The following is a 24,037-nucleotide window of genomic DNA, read 5'->3' as shown; positions in this document are numbered from 1 at the left end:
CACATCGATATGCGGCCGAGGTGCGTGATGCTTTTCAGAGATAAGGACGTTGGTGATGGGCAGAGCTAGCCCACATGCAGGTAATTGGACCCCGCCTCCGCATTCTGTGGTGGGCAGGTCACGGTCACTTTGCACGCGAGCACCGGGTTTGGGCAACTGTCTCGTGAAATTGGCCTGGACGGGGAAGAGGAAGCATGGTATCCTGATCAATGTGTCCACTATCTTTGTGACTGCATCTGAGATACCATCACTTCAAGACTGACGATTCCTATGGAGTACATACATACGACTGCGGTTGCTACAGAGCTGGCTACACTTCTCGATAAGGGCCAAGAAAAGGCGCTTCTTTTGCGGGAAGAGCCCCATAGGCCCTGCCAATGGGATCTTGTTGACTGGACGGAAGCTGACGAGGCCTGCACCCTACTTCATGTACAACAGCTTGCACCTGCATCAGGCTTTTTTTCGAGCCAACGGGCTGGATGGACGTGTTCCCACCTCCATGGCTTTGTTTGCGCGCCGCTTTCCTGCGTGTGTGCTGGTCTTACGTTTCAGCCAGGGGGCCATTCTTGGCTGACGGCAACCATTTTTTTTTTACCTTTTCTGTTATTTACTAAACAAGCGAATGAGGCCTGCCATGCAGAGCTCCCTTTCCAAGTACAGAAGTAGAAGTAGCAACATATCTGCATTGGATCGCCGAGCGGCAGGAGACGACACGCAATGCCAGAACCAACAATTGAGATGCCGTGATATATGACCGCTCTGTTTCAATTTTCTGCCCAACGCCTGCCAGCTTGATGTGCTGATTACATCAATGCAGGTACATGTGACGATCCATGAGAGGGAGTAGCGAAATCGCAAAGAAAAATGCCGAAGTGCATGTAAATCGGCGCTGAAACGTCCCTAGTGGTGGAAAGAAGGCCCTTTTTTTGTTTGGACGCGCTGTGCCTGGCATGAATGACGCCCGACAGCTCCCCTCCGGACTGGGACCCAGCCCACTGAATAACAGTTAGCAGCGCTCTAGTTGCTAAGTTTAGCAGGTTAGGCACCTGCTAAGGCACTTCCTTGCCTTATTGCCGCCCGCAACCATCCAGTCAGGTAGCTGCATTGCTCGTCGCGCAGTCGTCCAACGCAAAGAAGCATCAATATCAAAACAAACCAGTGCCTCTTTCGACTTCTACACCGACACCTTCAGGTATCGCTACTTGCCTACCTATCTTCCAGCTTCATCATTGCCATCATCGCTACTCGAGGTCTTGGCAGCTAAGCAGTGTGTGTCTTGCATATCCAAAGCAGAAACACCAGACCGCCAGCAGAAACAGAAAGCTTGGCGTCGGTCGCCCCGGTGCCTCCGCCCAGCCCCTCCATCATTTCCATCCGGCCCGAACACGCTTGTTGCAATTGATGTTCAATGTTCCTCCATCATCAAGCAGCAGTACTACCGGCTATGTACTGAACTACGATAACCCGACCGACCGACACTTATCGCATGGTCAAGGCCTTGTCCATCAAGAGGCCTCGTTATCGGCACCCTACTATAATCTTTTCCCTCTCTCTCTCCCTGCGTGCCTGCATCGCCTAGGCTGAGCCGTTCTTCAACAAGGAAGCAAGCCGTCCACATCAACATCAACAACGAACACCACGTCCAGAACAGCAAACTTATGTGACCCATGCACCCACCTGCCTGACTCCTTGGATGCTTGACGCCTGACGTAGCCTTGACCCATCCTGACTGGGCTGCACTGCACGGTGCCCTGGCGAACCCTGCACCCACCCAAAAGATCAGCCGCCATCCCACCTGTCGGTCTGTGTCTTTGCCGTTACATCAACCTCGCGCCTCACACGCCTGGCCGACCGACCGACCGACCGACCCATCCTTGCGCCGCCGATTCCATCCAATAGACGACCATGGGGAACACTAGTACTAAGGAGTCCCGTCGAGACGGCAACGACGCCGGCGGCAGCTCCCGGGCGGGGGGTACCACGGCGACCTGCCCGAGCGCTCGTCACGCAGGACGAGCCACCGCCCCAACAGCAACATGTCGGCCCTCAACATCCTCACCGGCGGCGGCGTCGGCGGCAGCTCGTCGCGGCGAGAACACCGCGAGCGCGAACGAGAGCGAGAGCGGGAGCGCGAGGACGACGACGCCCCCTTCCAGAGCCGCGAGACCAGGGCCGAGCGAGAACAGCGACGGCTCAATAAGGAGAGGCAGATGCGGGCCATCGAGCGCGAGCGGAGCATGGCCGAAGAGCACGTCGACGGGGGGTTCTTGGTGGCCACGGGCATCTACCCGGCGGCCGAGGACTGGGACCATTCTGTCGTGCGGCAGCTGCAGGTGAGTTGAGCCATGGTGTTGCTGTCGAGATGCAGCTTAGGTATCTAGGTCGTGGCTAACAAGGGTATGGCAGATCGAGCGGAGGATGGCACCGTACTGGCGCGGCCTGGGCGACTTTGAGGACCACTGGGCCGAGCACCAGATCATTGCGGCCGCCCGCGGCTTGGACATCCCGCCCGCCGACGAGGTCCCCGAAGGCCTCGTACCCCAACCCCTCGCCGGGCGAGTCGAGTCCCCGAACGAGTCTATTCAGAACCTGATGGTGCCCATCGGCGCCAGGACCATGTCCGCTTCTAGTGAGAGGACGGGCTCCAACCCCGGCTCCTCGCTGCCCTCGCCCACCTCGCCGGGCCCGACACACTCCCTCAAGCCTCACAAGCGGGCCATGGCGGCGGTCATGAGCATCTCGTCGCGCAACGGGTCGCAGCAGGAAATCGTCCCGGCCGCGCCCCGCGAGGTCAACATGACGCCCGACGACCCCTTCATCAACGGCCAGCCGCGCGAGGTCTTCCTGTACAAGGAGGGCCTCGAGTGCCCCCTCTGCTACATGTACTACCCGCGCTTCCTCAACACGACCCGCTGCTGCGGCCAGCCCATCTGCAGCGAGTGTTTTGTGCACATCAAGCGACCGGATCCGCACCTCCCCGAGCACCACGGCGACCAGCCGCCGCAAGACGGCGCGGAAGCCGGCCACGGCGAAGATACGGAGGAGCTCATCATGGAGCCTGCCAAGTGCCCCTACTGCCAACAGCCCGAGTTCGGCGTCACGTACGAAGCCCCGCCCTTCCGGAGGGGTCTCGTCTACGCGGCCCCCGGCCTGGGCGCCATGGGCACCGCCATGTCTTCGACCTCGTCGCTCAACACGGGCAACCTGTCGCCCACGTCGGCCAACACGCCCGCCACCGCCAACCGCCGTAGGACGCAGAGCCTGTCGGCCAACGCCTCAGGCGTCATCACTACGGATCGCATACGCCCCGACTGGTCCAACAAGCTGAACGCGGCGCGGGCCCAACAGCGGCGGAGGGCGGCCGCCGCCAACGCCCTGCACCAGGCGGCCTTCTTCATGCCCGGCGGCGAGCAGCGCAACAGCATCTTTGGCCGCTCCACCACCCGGTTTATTAGCCGGCGGAGTACTAGGGGAAGCGAGAACGGCCCGGCCGGCGGCGCCTCCTCCTCCCAACAACAAGACGGAGCTGGAGATGGCGCACCAGCAGCGCCACGACCTCACAGCATGGCCGACCCCGCCGGTGCGCGCACCTCATCCGCCCGCACGGGACCTAGTAGGGAAGCGATCAATGCGGCGCACCTGGAGAGCATGATGATGGCCGAGGCGATACGGCTGTCCCTGGCCGACGAGGAAGAGCGGCGCAAGAAGGAAGAAAAGGAGGCGGAGAAGCAGGCGAAAAAGGACGCCAAGAAGAGAGACAAGGAGGAGCGCAAGGCCAACCGGCGCAAGAGTAGTATCTCGGGTCTCACGGGGGGGATCGGCAGCCTGGCGGCGGCTAGTGCCAGTTCGCTTAGTTTGGGACTTGGGCTGCGGCGGAGGAATAGCGCGTCTGCGGGAGCGTCGGGCTCGGCTGCGGCGGGCCTCATGCCGGCGGCGGGTGCCAATACGGCGGCCAGCCAGAGCACCGAGGTGTTGCCTACTAACACCACCACCACCTCTACTTCCAGTTCTACGTCACCGTCGACGGCGGCGACCGAAACCGCTGCACAACAACACCAGGAAGCCTCTTCTCGGGATAAAGGCAAGGGTGTGGAGCATGCTGCTGCCACGGAGGGCGCCACGTCTGGCAACTCGTCGTTGCCGATCCCCATATCCCAACCGCCGCGGGGCTCCTCGCATCTCCGGCAGATCAGCAACGCCAGCTCCATATCGTCTAGTGGGATGGGAGAGAGCCCTTCGGGCAGCTACCCGCCGATGTCGCCGCAGCATGGCACCGCGCAGGGTGATGATCCTCGAGGAAGCGGGCTCAGTCTGGCCGATGGTGGCAAGAGCGACGACGAGAGCGCGGGTGCTACCGAGTCCATGTTCAACTTTACGAGCCTTTCGCAGATGGTCGGCGTCGAACTGGAGCACCAGCAGAGCGGGGAGAAGGCGGCGGCGGCGGAACACCACGAAGCACAGGCACAGGACGCCGCTACGACCGGGTCCCACGAGAGCGACAAGGTGTCTGTCGGCCATCTCGAGCATGTCGAGACGGCTGCCCCCGCGACCACCGGCGAGATGATGCAAGAGAAAGAGGAGGCGTCGTCGTCATCTTCTACGCCTCCGGCTCAGCCGACAGCGGTCCTGGACCCCATCCGAGAAAAGAACTCGGCGGCGACGGCTATGGAGCTTGCAACGGCGCTGAACATTAACACCACCACGGAGGACGAGGCAGCTGTCAACAACACGCATGCGCCGCGAGCGGAACCCCCTAGCGTCATGATCACCCCCGAGACGCCGGCACCCATGTCGGACGACGGACAGGAGTCTAAGCAACTTGGCTACAGCAACTGAGGGGATTTGACCTGCGACGGCACTGCATTTCAGCGATGATTACATTTGTTCACGAGCGTTGTTGAAAAACGAGGCGAGACGAGGCCAACGCAGGTGGATCTTGCCACTCATACCTACATGGCAGCTTTTGTTTTATCGTCGTCGTTTCTTTTGCATATCACCAGACTGCAGGCGCCGCGGGTGTTTGTGGATGCTCTCTCAGGCCGCGGAATTGGTTGATGGATGGAAAAAGACCCTCTAGAGGCGTACTACCATTACTGTTACTGCATAGGTACTCACTTCCTTTTTTTTTTACTTTGTCTACTACTTACTTCATGTGACGTTCCACAGCCGGTGGTTGGTTGGTTGGCACAACTTGGCGTTACAGGGGGGGAGTTTGTGTAGGGAATTATGGATCAAGCAGTTTTGTATGGTATAATACAGCGGCGGAATTGAGACGGCGTTGTCCTATCTAATCTTCCGACTTTTTTTTCGTGGCTTGTCTCTTTTGTGTGTGCATTTATAGTAGGGTACCATTCTCCATTTCGATGTTCGGTGTCTGGTCGAAAGGTTTCTTGTGATGCTTTTGTTTTCTGGCGTGGAGCTGAGAGAGGCGAGGGGAACGGGCTTGTTGTCGGAGGTGGTCGGTTGGTATATCACGTCCAGATTGCGAGGCTGAGACGGGGGTTGATCGTATATTCTGGGGATGAGAGGGAAGAGAAAGTCATCAATGCCACCCACATACTGCAGATGTGAGTGGTTGGGCATGGGAGGTTTCTTGTTGAACCAACCTCTCGGTGTTTTCGTCTTGGCCGTACCGCTGTGCACGTGGTAGATGTACGATTACCTACCTCGTCCGGATTCTCGTTGGGCGATGGGCACGCTTCATTTTCTCCCTGTGCGCAGCCTGATGCATTGGTTTGCAGAAGATAGGCGATGGCCGCCGTGGCAACCCATTAGCAGTAGTAGTTCTCAATCCCGTCTTCGTTCTAATAAAGTGTCCAGTTCGCTCTCGCCAAGTCCGCACTCTACAAGGCTAGATCAGCCAGGGAGTCCCCGTTCTGGACGTCATGCCCTCATACACAGTTACAGAAGATTTGACTGCGCCTGTCATGGGTTGCTACCTCCTGTATGGTGAATCAGGTGGAGATTTCTCGCAGCGAGGAATCGGCTATGTAGGCCAGGCGAGTATGTTTCATGGCAAGATTAGATATAAGCAGGCCAGTACTTCTAAGACATTCGTCCCAGGTTTTGTAATACTAAAAGAAGAAGAAAAGAAAGGAAGAAAGGAAGAAAAATGCACAGCTCGCTAAGCCATCTGACACCCTGGCAACCAATAAGAACCCGAATGCAAAAAGCCTGTCAATCAACATCGTGAGCGGCATCGCTGACTATATATAAAAAGCGTGGCAGCCCCAGTCCTCTGCCTCGCTGACAAACATGTCGGTTATGCATTCCATCAAGTGCTGATTGAACTCAGTCCACAGAACTGAACACCGGCATAGAGGACACTGCGTGCCATCTGCCGTGTTCACACCTGGGAATGTGTGATCGAGCATGTGACAATACACGTTCGTCGGGTCCAAGGTGATACTGGGTGAGTCATCTTCCTTGCAAAAAGGGCATCGCAACACCTTTCCAGGATGGTCCTGAATGTGCTGGACGATGGTTGCTGTATGCATGGATCGACAGTGCTCGCGAAGCGCCACTTTCTCCCATAATGTTAGGTTGCACAGAGGACAGACAATCCAAGAAGAACCTTCGTTGGCGTTCGGCAGTTTTATGACCGTCTGGCTGCGCGATGACTTCAGGATCTCGGACAAGAAGCCATTTGCGGGGCAGGTAATATAGGATAAGTACCTTCCGCTTAGAGGCCGAGTGAGGGAGTTGGGGCTAGAGGACTTCCATTGGGAAATATCCGTTCCCGTTTCGAAGTGGGACGAGATGTGTTGTACTCTGGCTTCCCAGTTGCGAGGCTGGAAGCAGCAGAAGTGACAGACTAGGGATGGAGGAGTGAGGTTCGAGTCCACCTTCCAATCGTCCAGTTGCAGCCGGTCAGCTTGTTTAGGCCACGCCTGGTCCTTGCAATGGAACACCTTGAGATGTTGCTTGATAGCGTCTCGTCGATAGAAGGTTCGGTCGACCTCGGGCTTGAGTAAGCAATCCGGGAAACGGTGGCCGCATTGGCCCATGGGTCGAGGGTTGTCTCCCTCAGTCGCGCATATTGGGCAGTCTTGGCTCACATTTTTCGATAACGAGTTGCCGCAAATCCAACGCTCGCAAGCAAAGTGCGTGGATTTCTCGTGTCGTTCCCACGTATAGCGTTTTGGGAACTGGCGATGGCAGACTGTGCATGCGTAGCTCGCTTGTGTCTGGCTCTGGGTTTTCGTACGTGTCCGTTTGCGTTTCTTCGAAGGCGGCTTCTCGCAATCCTCTTCCAGAGCCTCTGGGAGCATAGGTTGGTCTGGTTCCGGGAACCCCTGCAATATTTCATCGTCCAAGGGGTTCACGTCGCCTAGGCTAACACCATCGGACAAGCCAGTCAGCTGTACCACCTGGCTTGGAGTTGTTTCAGCTGGCAAAGGGCTGTCATGATCATGAAATAGTACATCATCATTAGAGCCCTCGAAAACCATCCTTCGTCCTTTACGGGGTCCCAAGGAGACAAAGCTTGATGCGGAGCCTGCACTTCCATAGGATGATGCATGATCGGAGCTCGCCCCTGTATATGAAGCGAGGCCCGCGAAAGGGGTTGACGGACCGTGCGCACTTTCCGGGAGCAAAGAATAGTCTGTTGGGGCAGTCCACCGTGGATCAGGGGTTTTCACCCTTCCAGGAGCCAGAAACCCATGTACAGGTGTTGAATCCAATGGGTTAAACTCCGGGAATGGATAGTCCAAGGGCTTGATAGACGGCCAAAGATTTTCATCCGGTGAGCAGAGGTATCGTTCCCACTCTGCAAGAGGGAATGCAGTTTCTTCAGGGAACAGGGGGGACGTATCCTTTTCCCCCGGCGCGGTGGAACTCTCTTCTGACGATGTCTCGGGAGCCTCAAGTTTCTGAAGCCAAGTCATGATGTAGGCATTCTTCGAAGTGGGTTCTGGGAAGAGTGACCGACAGGATGACCATGGAGACCGTGGATGCTGCTCTTGCTTTTCCATCACCATTGTTGACAGACAGGGATCAGGCCGAGGGGAAGCTATAGCTTCTAAAGACAGAATACTGTCATGCTTGCCATGAGAGCGAGGGGGGAAATGTCTGAGGTGACGCAGGCTTAGTACCGGGGGCAAAGATGCGGCTCGAACAAAGCAGTTTTTGCCGTCGTCGGAGACGCATCCGATGTCTGTGCCCAAGCTGCCGCCGTGTATGAACGGGCGTTGGGCATTGGAAAATTGTCCTTGGAAGTCGACTTGCTCCTGTTGGCCATGACTGGGAAGCAACTGCACTGAGGCCTGCTGTTCGAAGCTAGACAATAGCGCATTGGTCGATTCAAATGGGTTGGAGACAGGGTTGAGAAAGGGGTTGACGAGAGGGCTGAGGAGGGGGTTGACACGTCGCAGTTTCCGCTGCCTCAAACGGGAGAACCACGAACTGATCTGGGCTCCGGTTAGGCCTGTGAGCTTGGCTAAACTCTCCTTCTCCCCGCGTGTTGGATATGGTTCTGGGTGGCGGTTGACCCAGTCCACTAAGTGCGTTCTCTGTGTGGCAGTCAGTCTGAAAGGCTTTTGATTCGGTGTGATTGAGCTCGGATCTGCGCCGACTTCGCTCTCCAGTGGAAATGGTAGATCATCATGTGTGGGAAGTTCAATTGCGTCGAGGTCCAGAAAATCGCAAAACCAGTCGTACTCCATGCTGAGTGATCCAAGGAGATCGTCGATGTAGTGAAATGTGCACGGAGCCAGGCGGGATTCAGAATCTCACAAGAAAGGTATGGAGACGATGTAACCAATGCCAATGGCTGGTTTTCATGGTGATTCTGCACCCCACCACTTGATTGGGCCTTATGGCACACCATGAACACCAGGCCGCAGAGGCTATGCCAAGCAGGGTCGCACCGTGAAAACCAGGCTCAACCAATTGATGAGAAAGAGGTACCTGACACTGCACCGCCATCTAAATGACCACGGAAAAAGCGTACATTAACTATGCACACGATACGCATTCTGTATCGTGGATTCCAAGTTTAACCAATCAACGAATGGTACCTGACATTGCACCGCCACTTGTATGTACCTATGCAATAAGCATTTTGCACCATGAAAACCAAGGGCATATTCGCGGATGGTCAACCGGCAGCTGATTTATATAAATGGACCACGTAATCCCAAGTGACTGAAAGGACTGGCTCACATCTTTCTTATCACCAGAGCCCTCGCCACGATTGGTAGATTACGTCCCCTGATACGCTCGTACACGACAATTGATGTCGGATCTCGCCAGGCTTTCAATCAGACCGTGCAACTTCTCCCCTGTGCTCAGATACACAGAACGACTCAATGTCTGTCGAGGTCATCATCAGCATAGTATTTGGCGTCATTGCGTCACTTCTGGCAGTGGCCGGGGTTGTTGCCACGCTGTATCGTCGGCGAAGACCTGATGTGGAACCGGCTGTTCACCGTGAGGTTCTCCAGGTTGTCCTTACGTCAGGAGACATTTTGCTAACACGGTAGATAACAGATTAGATATCGTCTATCAAGAGGCAGACTTTGCGCTTCACACACCTCGAAAGGATGGAGTATCTTAGTGAGAGGAGTTTTGGTTACATCCAGTACCGTTGACACAACGGGATCCTGAGTACTGGCATGGGCACGAAGTATAGGCGTCCACTCGGACATCGACTAATGTCCCACCCAACAAAGGAAGTCAGTTACTGCTTTGGGAATTTGGGAGGGATATTGTACTCTATGGGGCTATATATGTTAGGTTAGGAGGAGAGTGAAGACTTAGTTTATTCCTATCTAGGATGAGTGATACTGCTGCTGATTCTTGGATACATCTTCATGAACACATGACTACGCAGCCACACGAGCAATTTTGGAAAACTGGTATCTACATTGAGAGGTAAGTGTGGTTCCTATTAGAAAATTCAATACAAGCAGGCAGTACCCCTGAGCCACCGGCCTCACGTTTCAGACTCGTAAGCCCAGTCTAAACTTCACGATAGCAAATACCAAGCCAAACGCCGCGCCAGCCAAGTGCCCCGCGGAACTCCTATCCCCTGATCGGCTCCGGCCAGTTCGACTGCCATTCTCTAGTACCCTCTGAGTATCGCGCCTCTGATCTTGCCATGGCATCCCTGCCATATCTGTACACAATAGCAAAGGCACGACGGGCCACAGAGGTATGCCGCCTATTATCTTTGCGGTCGGATGTAGACAAGCGAGAGCGGTGGCGACCCCGAACAAGACCCCGCCGGATCCCATGGATCGTCTGGCCCTGATCAAGCCGTCGACGTTGCTTTGGGGTGTGCGGCGGTCTTGGTCCGGTGAATTTGTTGCCGTGGCCAATGAAGAACGCGAGTGTACCACATCTCCCGCACTGCAGGCCAGCTGAGAGCCGACCGTCAAGACGACGACGGCCCCGGGGCTGAAACCGCACCGGAATGCCAGGTTCAAGAGGTAGGGCACCATGATGGCTCCCTGTGCTAGATGCTGGAGGTCGCGGTGGCAGAATACCGACGACAGGGCTGTATGGTAACGGCCTTCGGACCAGTTCTGCAGCGAGAAATGCCAGTGGTCGCGGCAGTGGTCCACCATGTCCATCAGGTCCGTCGGTATCAAGTCGCGGCCTGTCATGACCTTCTCCAACTTATTTTGAAATAGCATCGACTGTTGCTCCGTGCTCAACTTGCCGTCTTGCATGAAGTTGGCAAACTCGGTGTCCGATAGGTGACTCAAGCCCATCTTGGCCTTTGTGTTACTGATTACGGCCAGGTCTTCCAGCAGGGCGTCGCGGTATGCGATCCACCAAAGACTCACGTGACACGATGCAATAGCGAAGCCCCAAACGAAGCAGATGCGGAATAGAAACATGCCGCTCGATTCTGGTCTTGGGGACGCAGTGGTGTTGATACCAACGGAACGTGAGGCGGTCGCTGCCGAGGTATGGAAAAAGTGCAGTCCATGGGGCAACGCAGAGTTGAGCGCCCCCGTGTCCGACATGGGGAGTTGGTTTCTCCCCCTTGCTGGCGGATGATTTGTGCCGTGGCCATGCTGTTGATCCAGTTTGCATAGCCCTCGCCTTGAATCTAAAGCGGCTGCCCAGATGTAGAGCCGAACCAGCTGATCTACTGTGTGGTTGAGCCAGCCGCAACACCGAGAGATCCCGGGCAGATGAGCGAAGCATCGTGTGACGTTTGCACCAGCCACCAGGAAGTGCGTTTGGGCAAAGATGGTCACTCCATCCTCATGACGAAAGAGCAAAGCTGGAAAGAAAAGGTTGCTGCCAAAGCAAAGCATTGAACAGGGGCTCGCGGCACATCTGGTCGGCCCGCGACCCAGTCCGCCATGTTATAGGCTGCTAGGTACGCCACCTACGCCCAGGTATACGATACATAAGGCTAGCATCAGGCAACCAGAACGTGGCGTATACACTGATTAGAGCAGCGCCCAGTTTTGTGAGGGCTACAGTAGTATTGCTTTCGGACCATGTATCTTCAAGGTGGTGTCAAACATGAGGCAAGGTTGGCCAGTTTACTGATATATCAAGACAAAACGAAACCGACAGTGGTTGCATCCTAAGGTTTAATAGTTTGTGGGCAGTACTTGGGTGATTGGATAAGTCGCTTTCCCCGTTCCGGAACCCGAACCTCAACCTACCACAACGCAGGCTGCCACCATCTAACACAGTCAAAGGAATTAAAGTCTCGAACCGAGTCGCCGCTTCACAAGGGCAAACAAGACACCGAGTGCCGCAGCCGCCAAGTTGGCCGCGCTATCGACCTTGCTTCCAGAGAAGGCAACGCCCGTCTTCTCAGCTTCTAGCTCTGTTCGGTAACGTGCCCTCAAGCCCTGCGGAGACCCATACCCATCCCAAATGTCGTCCACCACCAAGGACGGGGCGAAGAACCAAAGCGGTACGAGGCGAAATATCCGGGTTGTCGGTGACAAGCACGTCAGAGCCGCCGTGACCCCGAAAACCATCCCGCTTGCGCCGAGGCAGTGGCGGCGGCGAATGCGCCGGTCGATCTCCCTCTCCGTGGCGTCGTCCGGGCTGGGCGAGGCTCGAAGAGCGAGCCAGGATTCGCCCACAAACCCGAGATTCGAGGCTAGCTCAGAGCCGGCCGCCAAGAGCACCACGGACCAGGGCTTGAACAAGCCAGACCTGAGAGCCACGCCGAGCATGGGCGGCGCAAAAATGAGCGTGCCCAGAATATGCCCCAGGTGGTCGTGGCAGAAGACGGTTAGAAGGAGCGTGTGGTAGCGCCCCTTTTCCAGGATTTCCAACGAGCACGTCCAGTGCTTCTTGAAGACTCGGACTCTTTCCTCCAAATTCTCGGTGGCCCAGCCAGGACCCCGAGCGGAGAACCGCGGCTCGAAGTCGTGCCAGATGAAGCGTTGCCGCAGGGTGATGCGGCCGCTGTCCAAAAACGCCGTGAATTCGGAATTCGACATGGTGCCGCAACCCATCCGCGCCTTGAATACTCGGATGGCGGCCAAGTCGTGTCGCAAAGTGTCTCTGTGGTAAATGTACCCGAGGCTCACGAGGCACGTTATAGTGGTGAAGCCCCATACCACCAAAAGTCGGAAACGCCGTGTGTTGTTCGGGTCGCTTTGGCCACTTTCGATCATGCCCGGTGGGCTGACATGAAGTGATCTGATGCTAGCCGGGATCGGGGCAGCAAGTTGATGACCATAAGGGATCCGCGAGTATTTGTGCGGGATTTTCGGGATTTGTTTGGCGAGTAGCCCACTCGTATTCCCGACTTGGATCCTGCTTGATGATGACTTCTGCCGCAGGCATACAGATGTCGTGGCGGTTATCGAATTGAAACAACGGCTCACACGCGAAGCGGACGCCAGCGTTGACGGCGCTTGACTCGCGGAGAAAAAACACTCGGGCGCGGAAGAAATGCATCGTGAGTCCCAAAAAGCCGATCAAGACGGACATGAGTTTGTGTCCAACTGAGAGCGATTGTGGAAAAGAGATCGGAAAGAACTTGCCTTGTGGTGGTGAATGCATCACAATGTGACAGAACTTGACAGGGGTTCGCGGCACATCTGGTCGGACCGCGACAAGATTCGCTTGATCATAGGCTGCTAGGCACGCCACATAGGCGCACTTCTGGGCATGCCCATTTGTCGCAATGGGCCATGGCGCTCAGGCGTTAGGCAGCCGCCAGGCAACCAAGACTTTGGGGGAGGCACTCATACTGACTGCATACGCCTAATGCAAGCCCGGATGCGTCGCAGAGGTTGGTGGACTCGAGGCGGTGGTAGACGTCCGGTACCAGCCGTGTTTGCTTGCACTCTTCTATGTAGCAACGACTCCAGCTACTGGAAACAACACAGTCAATGCAACAACGTGCAGTCAATACTGTCATTTTGGTAGACGGGTTCGATACAAGATATTAATGTGAGTGGAGGGACTCGGACAAAGTCGGCGTATATACTATCTCGTAGCATAGTGGCTCATACGTTGGAAGAAAGCAGTTCGTGTATGTCGCGAGGCGCTTGCTTCAAAACCTCCAGCCCATTCTCAGCTTCCAGAGGGCGAAGAGCACACCAAAAGCCGTACCGCCAAGGTGTGCCGCGTACATTACATCATCACCCTTATCCAAAGGGACGCCCGCTATCCCTTTTCTGATCACTTGTCTCAGATCCTTTCCGAACTGGCCGTATATGTCGACCACAACATGCCAAGGAACAACGGCCCAGAGAGGGAGTATCCCGAGGATGCGCGCTCTTGGGGTCAAGACCAGCAAGGCTGCGCCAACGCCAGCAATGATGCCGCTGGATCCCATGCCCCCAGCATGGAGGAGAGCTGCGTCGACATTTGCCTCCCCCTTTGCGGCCCTTTGCCGGCGATGAGCGTAATGCGTATAGTATGTTGATGGCTGTACCTAGGTTTGCACCAGCAAGTGAGCCTGCTGCCAGACTCACCACCGACCAGGGGCCCAGACTTGATCGAAACGCCATGTTCAATAAGTAGGGGAGCGCCGCCATCGAAGTTGAGAGGTGCCAGGTGTTGCTATGAGTGAAAGCCGAAGTAAAGACAGTGTAGTAGCGGCCTTCGCACCAGTTTCGAAGAGAGAACTGCCAATGGTCCCTCAGGCCGCGAACTGCTTTGTGTAACGCCTGTGATGATATCGCGCCCTCGGTGCCTTGTATGTGTTCACCATGCTCTTGCAAGACCAGTAGTTGCTGCGCATCGAATTGCCCCTTTTCCAAGAAGGCCTTGAACTCCTCGTCCGACATGTCATCGCAGCCCATCCTCGTCTTTATGTCGCGAAGGGACTTGATGCGTTTCGTCAGGGCTCCCGTACTCGCCATCCACGACCAGCTGACAACGCACGACACGCCGACGAATCCCCAGATGAAGATGCGCTGGCAGCGTCGTACAGTGCCTGTAGAGCTCGCGACAATCGGTTTGGGTGCTGAGGAAGCAGGCGCAGCGCGGGAGAGCGGGGGCGGTATTGCCACTTTGGCAAAATTGGGCAGTGCTGTTTTGCCTGCCGCTTTCTCGCTCGACGAGTAGTTCATTCGTAGACGTATGGCTGTCGCTGTCGTGGCCGGTGTCAGATAGGAGCGACAACTCCATCGCGAAACAGGCGTGAGCTGCCCGAGGCGTGCTGGCTGAACGGCGCTCATGACGAGAGCCCAGGGGTGGTTCTGCAACTTATACCTATAGGTATATGGTGGTAACGTCAAACAACAAGTATGCCTGGGCCGATGCCTGTAGTTGAGAGATGGCAGGATGAGAGTCAACAAACGTCACCATGCAAGGGATGTTACCATGAATCCCAGCTTCACAGGCGCCCCCGGCACTTCTGGTCGGCCCGCGAGCCAGCTTGCCGGCTCATAGGCTGCTGGGTACGCCACCTACGTCTAAGTCTCGGACATTCCAGCCATCGAATCTACGAGGTAGCATCAGGCAACAAAATCGTGGCGCACGTTGAGAAGTAGAAAAGACTTCGAGAGGCGCCTTGCATCAACCTCCGATTGCCAGAAGAGTCTGGTTAAAGTCACGGGGCATTATCCCGGAGCGAGCGTTAGATTCGCTGGTCTGCCGTAGTATATATAGCTTCAATACACGAGCAATGCATAGTAACCGACTTCTTCCAGATTCCAGCCGCTGACTATGGTGGCCCACTACATCCGGACCTAATTGGATCTCACTATGGATTTTCCCAAGGCACGGATGAGGCTTGCCAGGAGAAGGTCCAAACCTAATACATTATACACCTCCTCTCAGAAACATGGCACCCGACGTGCCCGGCAAAAGTCAACCCAAGAATCCGCGTGCTGATCCTCGATGGTCCAGATACCTCCCCAGCATGTCAATTGCAAGTTAGATCGCACCATGGATTCGCCGTCTTGTTCTTCTCTCAGCTTTGACTTTCAAGCCAAGGGCCCCTGTATTCGTCACATAGATCACTCAGCCACGGCATGATGTAGAAGTTGAGTCACGCGTCAGTTTGCCGGTTTACAAGAAATAAAAAATCACATTGAAGTTAGGTGAACTATGCTTCCGAAAACATTGAAACATCGACGGCCCTGAACCAACCCGTTTGGTGCCACCTATCGCGGCCAGGAAACGGTCTCCGAGGCTTCAGCCCAGCGTCAGTTTGACAAGGACAAACAAAAGGCCACATGCCGCACCTACCACGTGACCCACGTGACTGGTGGTGGTAGAGGAGCCAGGCCTACCATCCAGCAACCGCTCTATGTTAGTTCGGACCAACCCCCTGGTGTCGCCTCGAAACGCAAACCAGGCGTCCACACCGAGTCTGCAAAGAGAGAAGAGCCAGAGAGGTGCCAAGAGAAGCCCTCGGGCTTTGGGGCACAACAAAGGCAGAGCGACCGAGAACGCACTTATAATCCCACTGGCCCCGCAAAACAGGCGGGTGCGGAGCCGGTAGTTGATTTCCATGTCCATCAAGTGGTTTTCCGGATCCGGGGGGTCCGGGAAGGCTAGGAGCGCTAGTCGGAATTGGGCTAGTTCCACTAGACACCCCGCTATCCCGGAGCCTATCGCCAGGATCGCCATTGGCCAGGGCGCCCAGCCGCACCCAAATGCTATGTAGAACATTACGGACAAAAAGAAACCATTACCTAGATAATGCTGCGCGTCGGAGTGGTAGAAGACTGATGTAATGATGGTGTAGTAGCGTCTTCTGCTGATGTTGTCCAACGAGAGCATCCACCAGTGCTTCAGAAACTCGTGCTGTAGTATGCTCGTCAGATATTTGATGTCCGCTGGAGCCATGACCGGCCTGCGCCGGTTGAAGCCCTCGACGATCTGGCTCATTCGAAGCTCATCCGCCTCGTCGAGATGGCCTTCCCCGTTGAGGGCATTGAAGCATTCGAGGTACGACATCTGAGGACGGCCCAGCCCCGTCTTGAGCTCCTCGAACAGGGCGTCCATCCTCGCCATGATCCATCTCTTGTGATATAGGGATAGTCTCATGGAGTATACATACAGCGATACGTTGGGGAGAAAGATGGCGGCGGATACACAGGCATACACGACGAGGAAGAACTTGACGCCGCCGAAGTCGGGTTGGGGTGCGGCGTCCGTGTTCATTGCGACGGCTTCCGGGCTGACCGCCGTCGGGGCGTGGTGATAAAAGGGGATTTTGAAGAACATGGTTTCTGTCCAGGAGTGGCTCGATGCTGATTGCGTAGACTGCTGAAGGTGTCGAGAGGGGGTGTACATAAAATACGCCATTACCCAAGAGCATGATGTGTTATATACCGGCAGATCACACATCAGACCTGCGGCACAATGGCAATGTTCTTCCGTGACTGCGACAATGGCCTCTCACAAGCTTGATGTTTGGTTCCTTTGTTACTACAGCGGGTCATCAGGGCGGCTTACTTTACGCACATTGTTCACTTCTATCCAGTCGAAACAAAGAGTACGTCAGAAATGACCTCAACTGCAACAAGCTCACGGAGATGGTTTGCTATGCTTAGCTCAGAGTTGGTTCTCACTACCCATTTGGCGATACTCGATAATCCAACCACCTCCCCGCACACCAATCACAACTTTGACCGCACCCCCAACGGCACCTCCCCCAAATCCACCGGCCGCCCGATCCGCCAACTCACGTCCCCGCCCGCATCCTGGCCGGCCTTCCACCGCCACCGTCCCTTTTCCTGCGCCCCCGCCTTAGCCAGCTCCACGACCCAGCGCCCCGCGACTGGCAGCATCTTGAACGCGTGCCCCGAGTCGCCGCTCGCCACGATCAAGCTGCGCCCGCCCGTCCCCGGCACGAAGTCGACGATGTACTCGGAGTCGGCCGTATCGGCGCACCAGCAGAGGTGTTTATTAACCAAGGGGCGCTCGGCCAGCCCCGGCAGCGTCTCCCGCAGCAGTTTCCGGACCTTCTCCTCGTCGGCCGGCGTGATGAAGTCGTTGAAGTCGGGCGGCACCGACACGGACTTTTTGCCATCAGACGAAGAAGAGACAAAGTTGGTGTACCCGGCCCCCGACGGACAGAGCTTGAGCAGGTTGGTCCGCCGGTCCGGCTCGAAGAAGAAGCCGAGGTCGCGCGCGTACGTGACGGGGATGCCGCGCAGCCTCTGCGCCTCCTCGGGCGTGAGCTGGATGTGCGCGACGGCCCAGGCGTTGGCCGCGACCTGGCGCCCGACCTCGGGCAGCACCGTCGCGAGCGCGGCGCCCAGGGCGAGCACCGTCAGGGCGGCCGTGTACCGCTTGCCCGCCGCGGTGACGGCCCCCGTGCACCGGCGCGCCTCGCCGGCCGGGTTCGTGGCGTAGGTCAGGGACGCGACGGCGTCGCCCGTGCGGAATGCGACGCCCAGGGCGCAGCAGGCCGAGTACACGGCCGTCAGCGCGTCGGCGGCGTGGGCGTAGCCGGCGAATCGGTTGAAGTAGCCCTTCCACTGCATGGGCCCGTCGAACACGGGCGCGACTTTTGTAATGTCCTCGCGCGTCACGATGGGCGAGATCTTGCCCCGGAAGGCCGGGTGCTGCTGGATGGACGCCAGCGACTTGCGCAGCGTCTTTTTCGCCTTGTCGGGCGCCGCCGCCGAGTTGGCCAGCAGGTAGCCCGTCTCGTGGTAGTGAGGACTAAACAGCGGGTCCGTCTTCCAGGCCGCCATGGCCTCGAGGGCCAGCTCGGCGTAGAAGGGGTCCTCGTACTCGGCCCGGACGATCTTGTTGAGGTCGTTGCCGGCCGAGTCCGCGGGCGGCACCGCGCCCGACTTCTCCAGGACGGTGATGTTGGAGTGGCCGGCGCGGGCGAAGTGGTAGGCCGTCGACAGGCCGAACGTGCCGGCGCCGATGATGAGGATGGGCGCGTCTTTGTCCAACATGTTTTCTATTTGTGGTGCTACCTAAGGGCAAGTCTCTTTAATTTGTTGAACGAAACTCTTGGATCAATTAGACAAGCGAGGATTGATGAGAGCTCCGAGATTTGGTTATCAGACCCGCTTGGGTGTCGGCATGCTCTCCGAATCCGATGTCGGCTTAATCTCCACCCCGGGATTGACCCATTGCATTCCCGTCGTTGTTAGGATATTTAACCAGGGTCAAAGGCAGTCAGACACGACATGCATCAGTCCCGGTATGTCCCGTGTCTCCAACGTGGAATGCGACCCGAGATGCTAGACCAAGACGGTTGCGTAGTCGAACATGTCAGCATGTGGAGTGGGATTTGCGACCGGCAGTGGAAGCCTTAGTCGCTGGGGTAGTGCGGGGAAGGCCACTAAGCCGGGTGGTAGCAGTTTCCCGGTAGCAGTGTCAATCGGAGTTGGGCGCTAACCGCTCCCCAATTGTTCAAACAATCCCAGTACCCAACACCAAGCACAGTTAGCAGTTGAATCCAGTCATTTCCAGGAGGAAATGTCTAGACTAAGTTGAGTGAAGAGAGTAGAATTAGTGAAACGCTCGCTACGTACGGCACATGCAGGCGGGGTTGGCACAAAGTTGAGGTTGGGCGGTGGGTCTGCGGATTTGGCATTTGTGCCAAGTTGGTCGCACTTTGCAAAATCACCACAGCCGCACGACTGTGTCTGCTGACTCATTTACGGTTGGCCGGGCTGTTGCTATCCCTGACCGCGTCTGCAGGTCCGTATTCCGTTCCGTCGCCGAATCTCCCGCCCTCACCAATATGACCCTTTTCAAGCCATCCCCCGCCCCCGAGCAACGCAAAGCAGTCCGCTGAGGCAAGTCATGGCGTCATGCTCAAAGTTACGTCTATGTTAGCGAAACCTTAGCTCGAGCCCCGCTTTCCTCCAACATCCATCGAAGAGTCTTTCGTTCTTCAAGGCACAGGATTCCCATTCTCGCCATCTAGCACAATGTCATTACCTTGGACAAGCCGGACTCGTGCATGTAAGTACATCTACTCTATAATTGCATGAGATAGGCGCAATATCTAATGCATGACGATAGTTCACGATGCTCGAAGGCTCGTGGAGATGGGCTCCTCAGTACTAGATGGGGCAACAGTACATTGGCAATTCCATGCCCCGCCTTCGTGCTTCTCTACCACGAGTAATCTGGCAATGAAGCGGACCATACCAGTATTTCAAACGGCGCTCCAGCAACGTGTTGGATTGCCTAGAGAAACGGAGATCCGTGCGGGTCGAGGGGGATATGTATGCTCAGACGAAGAGGGACTGAACGAGGAGCAACAGCTTGTTTTTGACCTCGTGGTGAAGCAGGAGAAAAGTGTCTTCTTTACCGGCCCTGCAGGCACGGGCAAGTCAGTCCTTCTCAGGAAGATTATCCGAAGCCTAGCGACAAAGTATCTCGGAGAAAGCAATCGCGTTGGCGTGACAGCCTCCACGGGCCTTGCAGCTTACAACATTGGCGGTACGACGCTTCACCGGTTTGCGGGAATTGGCCTCGGCCAGGCACCTACTACCAAGCTCATCAGGGACGTCCTGAAAAACAAGCTCAAACTACGGCGCTGGTTAGACGTGCGTGTTTTGATTGTTGATGAGATTTCCATGATTGACTCCATCCTCTTCGACAAGCTCGATATCATCGCACGTGAAGTACGAGGAATAGCTCTACCCTTTGGAGGTATACAGCTCGTCCTTTCTGGCGACTTCTTCCAGCTTCCGCCAGTGAGGAAGGGAGCAGACGATGGCAGCCCGAAGTTCTGCTTCGAGTCCAAGACATGGAGTAGCGCTATACAGCAAACCATCGGCCTAACTCACATTTACAGGCAAAGGGATCCCGAATTCACCAGAATGCTGAACCAGATGCGAGAGGGCCGCCTCTCGCCTGATACTATTGAGAAGTTCCGAAAATTGCACAGGCCCTTGGCGGACAACGGTGCAGAGGCCACCGAGCTTTTCCCACTGCGACAAGAAGCAGATCGGGCGAACTCGAGGCGACTGCAAAATATCAACGGCGTGGCCTACAGCTATAGTGCAAAGGACGGTGGGATTATCGAAAACCCCGATACCCGCAAGATGCTCCTGAGCGACTGCATAGCCCCGGAGTTCCTGACCTTGAAAGAAGGAGCACAAGTCATACTCATTCAAAATGTCGACAATACCCTCGTAAATGGGTCTCAGGGCCGCATCATTGGCTTCGCAACGACGAATTCCTTCCTGCACAATCGATGGGACTATGATGACTCTCATGCCAGCATTGCACCACCAGGAGCGTCCGAGAAGAGGATGGACGAGCCCTTGCCCTCTCTATCCAGTGGTCCATTTTGCAATGCAAGATGGTAGCACCCGGATTCACTTTTGCAAGCCTATGGAATGGGCAGTTGAGCGATGGATGCCCGACCCCTGGGCGGTGGATGGCTGGGTCGTCGAGAAGCTGGCAACGCGCACTCAAGTCCCTCTCCTCCTTGCATGGGCGCTTAGCATACATAAGGCACAGGGCCAGACACTGCACCGTGTTAAGGTAGATCTCGACCGTGTATTCGAGACTGGTCAATCCTACGTCGCACTCTCGCGCGCGAGAAGCATGGAGGGGCTGCAAGTTTTGAATTTTCATCCGAGTAAGGTCGCGGTACATCCCAAGGTTCAGGCTTTCTACGAAAGTTTGTCAAAAAGGTCAGGCAAATAAACAGCCGCGGATCGCGATAATTTACGCAAAATCAAATCATACCTGACGATACTTTGTCAATGCGATCAACCCCCCCAAGCTTGCCATCTAGCCAAACCACCATGACGACCAAATCAGTGATGCCGTTGCTGTCAGCGCAAAGCCCATACGATGGCCTATAAAAGCTGCAGGTACTACAAGGTCCAGCTGTACCCAGACTCTAACACACTGCAAACAATTGATCAGCAACTAGATAATTAAGTAAGCGCCGAAGATATAGAAACGCAGACATGCCTGGAAATTGCACCGAGGTTCTTCACATGGACCACCCGGACGGGCCGACGGAATTCCTTTCCTGCAGCATCACCCACCGGGAAAAAGGCACCAAGGGAAGCAACAGCGGGCATTACAGCACCATCCTTTTCAAGAACGCGGGTTGCGATGCTCCCGACATCGAAACCACGCAAATGACGAGGGAGTTCCGGGCCCTCGTCCACCAGGCCTGGCGCGACGCCTGCCGGAGGCTCTTCCCCGCCGACTACTGCTTCGCCGCGGGCTACTTCCAACCGCAGCCCCGGCCGGCGGTCTCCCTGCTTCCCGAGGACGACGCCGCCTTCTCCCTGGCCATCCTGCTCCAGCTCCGGGACCCGCACGAGCCCGAAGCCGCGTGTCTCCGCTCCTTCCTCCGGGCCTTTGGCGACGCGCTGGGGCAGAAGTTTGCCGAAAACTTTCCCTGGGGGGTCGTGTTTCCCGAGGAGCTCTGGGTCGTCGTGATGAATCCGCCGAGCCAAGACCGGGCCCAGAGCCGGGAGGCCCGCCCGCCCAAGGCGGCGGCTTTCGAAAAAAGTGTTTTTCGCTTCGGGTAGGCCCACATGACCTGGCGGCGGAGATGGGCGAATGGGGTATCTAGGGCAACTGCGGGACAGGAAGAGGAGGTCACATGAAATTGGTATCTGTAGATACATCGTACCTAACATACTTACATGAGGAAATACAATAGCACCAAGCTTGCATACAGCTTTGAGTAGAATTTAGCGCTGTCCTAGTGACATCCAAATTGTACAAAGCTGCCCCGTATCTCAGGTCATGTACCGGAAGTTGCGCTGCTTCATGTCCGTCTCGTCCACGAACCCGTCCACCGCGGCTCCTTCGTGCTGGATCGCCTCCAGCTTGCCGTACCTGCGGTCGCGCCGCCTGTTCTCCCAGGTGGCGACGGCCCAGTACGCGCCCAGGATCAGCATGCACGCCCCGTAGGCCGCCAGCATGGCCACGACGCCGCCGGTGTACCGGGGCGCCTGGTCCGACCGGAAGGTCTGCGGGCCGATCAGGTTTCCCGCGGCGTAGCCGATGGCCACGAGACTGAGGCCGGGTTCGTCGTTAGTCGGATTGGCGGCAAAAGAGGGCGTGAAGATGGGATGTGGCTGCATCGCCGTTTCATGTCTCAAAAACGAAAAGCAAAGAAAAGAGAAAAAGGTGTGGGAATAGGGCCTACCTGTACGCCACCGACTTCTTTGTATGTCCGCTGGTGTTTGCTTGGGGCAGAGAAATGCCAACAACGTAGGGTGCTTTTTGTTTATGTAGATTCATCAGCACATATATTATTCAAGAAGACAATCTGAGAGCCACTTACGCCAGTAGAAGTACATAAAGTACAGCCCAACCATCTGGCCGGGGATGTTGTCCCTCGGCAGCCCGTACACCAGCGCCGTCCCGAAAGCGGGCAAGAGCAGCGCAATGGAGGCTACCGCCGTGCGCCGGTTTCGCCACCGCGCGGCCCAGTAGCTGAAGGCCCAGGCGCCGCCCGTGGCCACCACCCCGAACGGCATGGTCAGCAGGCTGGACTCGAGCGGGCCGAAGCCGAGGTCGTTGATGATGATGGAGCCGAACGTCTGAAGGCCCCCGTTGGGGATGTTGATGACGACGTTGAACAGGACTATCAACCAGACGCGGACGTCCAAGACGGCCTCGACGGCCTGGTCCCACTTCCAGCCCCCGCTCGCGACGAGGCTGCCGGTCCGGTTGGCGGCCAGGCGCTGGACGGCGTGGAACTTTTGCTCGGGCGTGGCGAAGAACCGCGCGTTGAGCGGGTGGTCCGGCAGGACGAAGAACAGGACGACCGAGGCCAGGATGTTGATGGAGCCCGTCATGATGTAGAGGTACTGCCACTTGAACAGGGGCGCGCCGTCGGGGATCTGGCCGACGACGAAGGCGAAGAAGCCGTTCAGGATGGAGGAGAAGTAGGCGAAGACCACTGGGGAGCGCAGAAAGCGACATCAGATTTGGAGGACCCTAAGAGTTGGATAGATACCTACAGGCGTTGCGGGGCGGCTGTTCCTCCTTCTTGTAGAACGAGGCGATGATCATGGTGAGGGTGGGCGTGATGGCGGCCTCGAGGAAGCCGAGGAAGAACCGCAGGGCCATGAAGCCCTTCCAGGACCGGCATGGCGCGTAGCATATTGTGAGAATGGACCAGCAGAGCGACGCACTGCAGAGGAGCTTCGCTGGCGGTATTCTCTGTACCAGATACGATGCCGGCACCAGTCCACATAGAGTCTGGCAATCAAGATGGTCAGCAATGGTCAATCTAGCAAATTCAGCAATTTTGTCTGTACCTACACCCACAGGGAGAATGCTCCCGAGCCAGCTGTACTCCTGCCCCTTGAAGTTGTTGTCTTCTTGGAACCCGTAGAGCGACGCCGTCCCAATCTGGACCTTGTCAACGGCACCGAGAGTGGCAATGAGAAGCAGCTATGTCATGTCAATCCAGGTACTTCATGGTCCAGAGGGCTCTGCTTACCAGCGGTACCACGTGGAAGTCAATCTTCTTGACGATCGCCTTCTCCTGTGCTGGGGTCATGGGCCCAAACTCGTCGTGTGCGGCCACATATCGTGCGGCTTCGTCTAGAGCGCGGTCGTCGGCCGTCTTTAGGGTTTCCCCTGGGTGAGCTGGAGAGACGGGACGAACATCATCGCCCATCTTGTCTTCTAGGGAATTCCGGGCCGCCATTCTGCGAGAAACACG

General features: G+C 56.5%; 10 protein-coding genes across 10 annotated transcripts; 3 read left to right on the top strand and 7 right to left on the bottom strand.

The window, feature by feature from the left end:
* Positions 1 to 2,036: 2,036 nt before the first annotated feature.
* On the top strand, positions 2,037 to 4,836 carry PG985_000016 (C2H2 zinc finger protein; the record flags this gene model as incomplete). The annotated part of the gene is made up of 2 exons (XM_066819785.1): positions 2,037 to 2,333; positions 2,407 to 4,836. The coding sequence occupies 2 exons, from the start codon at positions 2,037 to 2,039 to the stop codon at positions 4,834 to 4,836; spliced, it is 2,727 nt and encodes a 908-aa protein (XP_066690664.1).
* Positions 4,837 to 6,206: 1,370 nt separating this feature from the next.
* PG985_000015 (uncharacterized protein) lies at positions 6,207 to 8,666 on the bottom strand (the record flags this gene model as incomplete). Its single annotated transcript, XM_066819784.1, has 1 exon — positions 6,207 to 8,666. The coding sequence occupies one exon, from the start codon at positions 8,664 to 8,666 to the stop codon at positions 6,207 to 6,209; it is 2,460 nt and encodes an 819-aa protein (XP_066690663.1).
* A 1,278-nt stretch (positions 8,667 to 9,944) lies between these two features.
* On the bottom strand, positions 9,945 to 10,976 carry PG985_000014 (uncharacterized protein; the record flags this gene model as incomplete). The annotated part of the gene is made up of 1 exon (XM_066819783.1): positions 9,945 to 10,976. One exon carries the CDS (start codon positions 10,974 to 10,976, stop codon positions 9,945 to 9,947), a length of 1,032 nt encoding a protein of 343 aa, XP_066690662.1.
* A 696-nt stretch (positions 10,977 to 11,672) lies between these two features.
* PG985_000013 (uncharacterized protein) lies at positions 11,673 to 12,428 on the bottom strand (the record flags this gene model as incomplete). The annotated part of the gene is made up of 1 exon (XM_066819782.1): positions 11,673 to 12,428. One exon carries the CDS (start codon positions 12,426 to 12,428, stop codon positions 11,673 to 11,675), a length of 756 nt encoding a protein of 251 aa, XP_066690661.1.
* Positions 12,429 to 13,492: 1,064 nt separating this feature from the next.
* Positions 13,493 to 14,624, bottom strand: PG985_000012 (uncharacterized protein; the record flags this gene model as incomplete). The annotated part of the gene is made up of 2 exons (XM_066819781.1): positions 13,493 to 13,876; positions 13,917 to 14,624. 2 exons carry the CDS (start codon positions 14,622 to 14,624, stop codon positions 13,493 to 13,495), a joined length of 1,092 nt encoding a protein of 363 aa, XP_066690660.1.
* A 961-nt stretch (positions 14,625 to 15,585) lies between these two features.
* Positions 15,586 to 16,623, bottom strand: PG985_000011 (uncharacterized protein; the record flags this gene model as incomplete). The annotated part of the gene is made up of 1 exon (XM_066819780.1): positions 15,586 to 16,623. One exon carries the CDS (start codon positions 16,621 to 16,623, stop codon positions 15,586 to 15,588), a length of 1,038 nt encoding a protein of 345 aa, XP_066690659.1.
* Positions 16,624 to 17,018: 395 nt separating this feature from the next.
* On the bottom strand, positions 17,019 to 18,314 carry PG985_000010 (FAD dependent oxidoreductase; the record flags this gene model as incomplete). The annotated part of the gene is made up of 1 exon (XM_066819779.1): positions 17,019 to 18,314. The coding sequence occupies one exon, from the start codon at positions 18,312 to 18,314 to the stop codon at positions 17,019 to 17,021; it is 1,296 nt and encodes a 431-aa protein (XP_066690658.1).
* Positions 18,315 to 19,508: 1,194 nt separating this feature from the next.
* On the top strand, positions 19,509 to 21,036 carry PG985_000009 (uncharacterized protein; the record flags this gene model as incomplete). Its single annotated transcript, XM_066819778.1, has 2 exons — positions 19,509 to 20,667; positions 20,732 to 21,036. 2 exons carry the CDS (start codon positions 19,509 to 19,511, stop codon positions 21,034 to 21,036), a joined length of 1,464 nt encoding a protein of 487 aa, XP_066690657.1.
* Positions 21,037 to 21,305: 269 nt separating this feature from the next.
* Positions 21,306 to 21,881, top strand: PG985_000008 (uncharacterized protein; the record flags this gene model as incomplete). The annotated part of the gene is made up of 1 exon (XM_066819777.1): positions 21,306 to 21,881. One exon carries the CDS (start codon positions 21,306 to 21,308, stop codon positions 21,879 to 21,881), a length of 576 nt encoding a protein of 191 aa, XP_066690656.1.
* Positions 21,882 to 22,094: 213 nt separating this feature from the next.
* Positions 22,095 to 24,022, bottom strand: PG985_000007 (uncharacterized protein; the record flags this gene model as incomplete). The annotated part of the gene is made up of 5 exons (XM_066819776.1): positions 22,095 to 22,455; positions 22,508 to 22,580; positions 22,646 to 23,266; positions 23,328 to 23,763; positions 23,813 to 24,022. 5 exons carry the CDS (start codon positions 24,020 to 24,022, stop codon positions 22,095 to 22,097), a joined length of 1,701 nt encoding a protein of 566 aa, XP_066690655.1.
* Between the last annotated feature and the right edge of the window lie 15 nt (positions 24,023 to 24,037).

The sequence above is a fragment of the Apiospora marii genome (genome assembly GCF_038362585.1).
Source record: "Apiospora marii strain CBS 49790 chromosome Unknown utg000001l_segment0_segment0, whole genome shotgun sequence".
NCBI classification, from domain to species: Eukaryota; Fungi; Ascomycota; class Sordariomycetes; order Amphisphaeriales; family Apiosporaceae; genus Apiospora; species Apiospora marii.
The sequence above is the reverse complement of the archived record's forward strand: the minus strand, read 5'-3'. Positions and strand labels throughout refer to the sequence as shown.